This window comes from Dendrobium catenatum, unplaced genomic scaffold, assembly GCF_001605985.2.
Source record: "Dendrobium catenatum unplaced genomic scaffold, ASM160598v2 fragScaff_scaffold_43, whole genome shotgun sequence".
In the NCBI taxonomy this organism is placed as follows: Eukaryota; Viridiplantae; Streptophyta; class Magnoliopsida; order Asparagales; family Orchidaceae; genus Dendrobium; species Dendrobium catenatum.
In genome coordinates, this window is record NW_021318505.1 from 1608992 (window position 1) to 1615214 (window position 6223).

The following is a 6223-nucleotide window of genomic DNA, read 5'->3' on the forward strand; positions in this document are numbered from 1 at the left end:
CTTGCTAACTTGGGATTCATAAATTAGGGAAGGCAAATAAAAATCCAATCAATGTAAATTGATTTTTTTTAAGACTTTCCTAAAATAAATTTTGTATATTAGGAAATATTTTGAATTTTAAATCATTTGGATTTGAGTTCAAAATTCTTCCCAATTATATTCAATCCATACTAGGAAATAAAGGAAAGAAGGGGAGGGAAGGGAAACCCAAGGGAGGCCGGCAGCTAGGAGGATATGGCCGGCGGCATGGGCTCGGGTAAGGGTTGCCGTGGGATTGTTAAGGGAAGAAGGGGGGAAGTCGGGTGAGAAGGGAGGTTGGCCGGTGGTGGTGGTAATGGGAAGGGAGGGAAAGGGAAGGAGAACCAAGAGCCATCGGTGGTGATTGTTGGGTATGACGGGTGGATTATCCTTAGGCTCCACCAAGCTCTTTAACTCTCTCTCTCTCAAGCTCTCTCTTAAGCTTCAAGAACAAGTGCAAGAAAATTTTCATAATCATTCATTAACTTCAAAACACAAGGCATGAGGCTATAAATAGCCAAGTACATGGACTCAAGAAAAGAAAAGACAATATTGCCCTTTGGGCTTACATACGACATTCCCCATTAAAATGGTACAACTGGAAAAAATAATAAAAACAAATACATGACACATGCAAATAGAAAAATACATGAATAACATAAATACTCAGAAATATAAGGACTAGATCTTGGCCGTAGATCGGCAGCTACGCCTCTGATAAACCTTCCACGAGCTGATGTCCCCATCAGGCTTCCAAGAAAGCCATTGCAAAACCATTCATGTTGAAGTGAATAGGCGCTTTTTAAAAAAAAAAAAATTTGTATAGAAAACTTAGTTATGCTGATTACATCCATAAAGTACTTTATTTTTTAGTTGTCTTTTTTGGGCTCATTTGAAAAGTGGTCTATCAGATATGGAGCTAAAAAGTAAAAACTGATTAAAAGTCATTGTTTTCTGTTCTGGATGATGAAAACATGGGCCTTGAATATCGAAAGAAGGGCCTGTTTTCTTTTCAAGCAAGTAAAATTCTTGCTTGCTGAATTTTCTTGTTCCCTGTTTGCTTTAATGAGGTATTTTTACTGTCCCATGCTTTTTGTTTCTAGGTTTAATAAGAAATCAGTGTTATTATTTACTATCATACCTCCTCATTTAGCATAAATTACTAATTTACCCATCTGATGTTTCTCTTATTGATTTTCATTGTTTATAGGAATCCTGCCACATTTCTCCATGCATACACATGCCTCCCGCTTGCTTATTCCACAAGACAAGCTGCCGTTGCAATACTGCAGGATGTTGCTGACTCCGGTGTTCTATTTGCAATATTGATGTGCAGGCATAAAGTTAGTAGAAAGTCTTTTACCCTGTTTCTTTTTTCGCTCCCTGCCCTGCAAACTTTCTTTTCAAACGATCATTAATTGAGTTGTTAGTCCGTTTAAAATTTTATAGCTGAAGTTTCATGTCAGATGGAAAGCTGATTGAAGAGCTTCATATTTAGGATTCTTATATTTAAGACCTTTGCGCATTGTGATACACTTGAGCTTGAGGTCTGAAATTCATCTCACTGCTTTGTATTTAAAAATTCTGATAACCATTTATGATGATATAGCGGTGTTAAGCAGTTACTAATCTATAAGTAGAGAATTGTTGGAAAAACAAACCTAGAAGAGATATTGATTTCCTGCATCGTCGGTCCAACAACAACTCCTTGCTCTCTTCCACTGTTGATCTCCCTTTGGCACCGTCGGTCCAACAACAACTCCTTGCTCTCTTCCACTGTTGGTCTCCCTTTGGCACCACCGCAGCGTGGTTTTCCTGCATGGACTGAGAGCCAACAACTCTCTGCTGGAGAGAGAGGGATAGAGCTCATAGTTTTTGGAAGAAAAATAAAATTGAATTTTATTCATTCACATCTCTTACAAGTCACTCCTATTTATACTAAACAATCCAAAAGGGTTAAAAAGTAAAATAGCCTAAAACAAAGACTTAAAGTAAAAACAGAATTAATATTTAAAATAATAACCAACATCTAACAAGAATGAGTGTGTTGATTCCTATTTTTAAGAAAAAAAGTGATGCACAAGATTGTGCGAATTATAGATGAATTAAGTTAATGTGTCATACTTTAAAATTATGGGAGAGAGTTATGGAGCATAGGTTATGATGTGTTACTAATGTTTCTCAAAATCAAATTGGATTCATACCGGGTAGGTTTACTATGGAAGCTATACATTTATTAAGAGGTTTAAGGGAGAATTATATAGAGAATGAGGATCTACATATGATATTTATTGATTTAGAAAAAAACATATGATAAAGTTCCAAGAGAAGTGCTATGGAGAGTTCTAGTAAAGAAAAAGGGGTTAATAATGCTTATATTTAAATCATTAAAGATATGTATGCAGGAGCTGTTACTTGTGTTCAAACACAAGTATTTTCCTATTTCAGTTGGATTACATCAAGGATTAGCCTTAAGCTCATATCTTTTTGCTTTAGTCATGGATGTTCTCACTAGACATTTACCCTGGTGTAAGTTTTTTTTTCCTGATGATATTCTTCTTGTTGATAAGACTAGATAGGGAGTTGAAAGTAAACTTGAATTATGGAGATCAACCTTAGAGTCTAAAGGTTTTCATTTGAGTAGATTTAAAGTCAAATATATGGAGTGCAATTTTAGTAGTAATAGATGTAGTGGGGTGACTATGACTTTGGGCGATCAAGTTATTAATAAGAGTACACGTTTTAGATATCTCAGGTTTATTGTTCAGAGTGATGGTGAAATTGATGGATATATTATTAGTAGAATTCAAATGCATTGGGCTTGTTGTGTAATTAAAAAGTGCCCCTCAAACTTAAGGGAAAATTCTATAAGATGGTGGTGAGACCTGCATTGCTTTATGGTGCAAAATGGTGGTAATTAAAAGAGAAACATAATATTAAGTTAAGTGTTGCAGAGATGAGGATGCTCTCAGATGGATAAGTGGCTTTATTCTTAGAGATAGGATACAGAACGAGCATATACCTGAAAAGGTTGGAGTAGCTCTAGTGAAAGATAAGATTAGAGAGATTTTACTTAGATGGTTTGTCACATAAAATGGTGGCCCTCCAATGACCAGATTAGGGGAGTAGATGTATTAGATTTGGCTTATGTTAGGAAAGGTAGAGGTAGACCTACATAGAATTGATTAGAAAATTTTAGAAATGACATTTCTTTATTAGATTTAAATGAGAACTTGACTTTTAACAAGACAATGGAGAAAAATGATTCATGTAGCTGACCTCACGTAGTGGAATAAAGGCTTGATGTTGTTTTTCTTGTTGTGGTCTTGAAGTTGTATTGTTTTTTTTTTTTTGGTAACTAAATGATATAAACATAACATTCTGATGTAGAACGAAGGGGGTCGGCCAAAAGAGGGGAAAAAGGGAAGGCGTCCACATACGGTGAATCTATCCACATATGATGAATGTGGACTTAAGGAATTTCCAAAATTGAATTATTAAGATAAGGAAAGAGGAATTATGTCAGGTGTTTAATTAAATTCAAATTGAGAGAGTTAAGGAAAGCCACCTAATATAGTTCATCCTATTTCAAGAAGGAATTTCAAATTCAAATTAATTTAAATTTGAATTTAAAAACTTTCCAAACTTAAGATGCATCAAATAAGGAATGCCTTCAATAATCAATTTGAAAAGTGGAGGGAAATAGGAAATAGGAACGGGGTTAGGGTTGACAACTAGCATGATTATGGGTGATTGATATGAGGGGTTAAATGTGCTATATTTAGAATTTTAAAATAGGAAAGTGGATTTAAATCAACTCCTATTTAAATTTCAAAATTGCATGATTTGAAGGACTAACCTAAAATAGTTTTCTTCATTTAGGAAGTAAAATTCAAATTCAACTGAATATGAATTTAAATAGTTTCCAAAATTAAATGGAGCTAATTTAGGAAAGGATTTGAATGCCAGATTTTGAATCTTGGAGCCAAGGGATGGATGATGGCCGGTGGCCTTGGGAAGGGGGTTGGGCCGGCGGTTGGATGTCTTTTGGCCTAGGGTTTGGGTGGAGTTTTCGGCCAATAGAAGAAAGAGAGATGGGGAAGTGGCGGTTAGGAAAATGAGGAGAATAATTAAAAAAAGAAGACAAAACCATGAGCTTTGGACTCTTCCGAAGACTGACGGGTGATATGTTGTCCTTCTCTAAGGGAATTCAAGTCATGATCTCGGACCCATCCTGCGGCTAGTGAAAACTCCGATTACTTCTCATAGGAATCTCACTAACGTTCTCCCACAAGAACACAAGTGCAGAACACAAATTCTTATTATAATTTCATCTTACCTAATACAAGAGAAGGAGCCTCTATATATAGGCCTCAAAAGAAACTAAAAGACAAATTTGCCCATTGGGCTTACATAAGACAAGACTCTTAAATAAAAAGGGTAAAAAAGAATAATTGTAAAATTAAATCAAAATACAATTAATAAATAAAACGGAGTGATCTCGCCTGTCGATCTTCGACTCTTCCTTTGAATATCATCCATCGTCGGATGTCCGCATTAATCTTCTTAAAAGACATTTAAGAATGCAATCTACTTTTGATTGCACTTTGCTCATGGTAAGAAGTCATTTTTTCTGCTTTGTAAAATTATTTCTTTGAACTAGCTCTTGTGATTGGAGAACATGTTATCTTTTTCAAGATTATATCACTGTTTGATTATTCATCTTGTAAAACTTGTTTTTTCTTCAAGTTTTGTTTGCTTAAGATAGAACAATCAATCCTTATACCGTTATACACACTGGGCTTGCATTTCGTTGCTTATTGAATGTAGTAATTATACTTCACATTAGTTTCTATTACAAATGCACCAATATTTTGGTCCTGTGTTCATGATTGGAGTGAGTTTTCCAAGTTGATTGCATTGTCATGTGATTTTTTTTAACCTATATAGGTTGTCAGTCTTGTTGGAGCTCAAAAAGCATCTCTCCATCCAGATGACATGCTCTTACTCTCAAATTTCATATTGTCTACGGAGTCTTTCAGGTATGTGAAGAATCTCTTTGTGGGAATCTAGTGTGCTCTTAGTTTGCTAGGATTAAGTGACTAAGCAATTTGATAAAGTGATTTAATTGGTTTGATCAATATTATAACTGAAATAGTCATTACGACTTTGATTTTTTGTATGATGATATTCATGAAATTGGATTGTCGCAAACACTTGATGTACGTTCAAATCATTCTTTTGTTTGTAATTATGTTTCTGATGTCAATTTACTAATTCAGAGTGTATTTTTGCTATATTTACAATGAATCCTGATGTTATAGATGTTGAACCTCAAAGAAATTGAACTATAGAATTCTTTGTACTCATAGTTTTTCAAAAAATAATTTGTTTATGCATACAAATCTTTTAAACTATTCATAGAGTTACGCTTATTAATATAAGGATTTATTGTCTAAACAACTGTTATGCTACTGAACCAAAAATATTATTCTAGTTATACTTTTCTCGACATCAAAATCCTATAATGCTTGTTAACCTCCATATAATATCCAAAATTGAATGAAACGAATGCATACCGGCTGTAATCCATGGGATCCACGAATTCTGCCACAAATCCAGCTGAAATCGGCGCCGCTAGTGTCGCTTCTCCGCGATTCCTGCAGGAGTTCCGTTGAATCGGACTCTTTTTGTGTCGTTAAATAGGAGACGAAGAAGCCGCTCTTTTGGCTGCTCACACGAAACTCTCCCACGCTCACGATCTCTTCTCCCGTTCGAACTGCTCTCTTCCACTCCCAACGACCGACCTCCAACTTCCTTCCCAAGTCTCCGATCTAAGCCTCACATCCCGAGCCACCTCCACATCCCGCACCCATACCCGTCGGCTGAGAGAGAGAGAGGGAAAGGGAGAGAAACCGACCTACCTTGCCTCCTCCGACTCCAGCCCGAGCCCCCTCTCTCGTTCGCAAATCCCACGAGCAAGCTCTCCACCGAACTCTACCTGGCCGAACCCGTCGAGCTCCTCTCCACTCTGCCCGATCCCCCTCTTATCCTCACTCAAATAAAGCCACTCAGCCCTAACTCAGTTCAACTCGCCCCGACTCAGTCAACTCAGCCACTCAGCCCACTTAAACCTAAGACTACCCACTCAGCTCAGCTCACTCACTGACTCACTCCCACTCAGCTCAACTCAGCCAACTCATAT

General features: G+C 36.6%; 1 protein-coding gene across 10 annotated transcripts in view; it reads left to right on the forward strand.

Annotated features, from left to right (window-relative positions):
• The window catches only part of LOC110107264 (vacuolar fusion protein MON1 homolog), a 63046-nt gene that overhangs the window by 26972 nt on the left and 29851 nt on the right, over positions 1-6223 (forward strand). For all 10 annotated transcript variants that reach the window (XR_002304335.2, XR_003700302.1, XR_003700303.1 and 7 more), the window contains exons 7-8: positions 1229-1361; positions 4969-5060. Coding sequence is in view for 5 of the 10 variants with exons in the window: in XM_028693735.1 (XP_028549568.1) it covers positions 1229-1361; positions 4969-5060 (225 nt within the window). In the remaining 5 variants the exon portion in view is untranslated. The remainder of the gene's footprint in view (positions 1-1228; positions 1362-4968; positions 5061-6223) is intronic.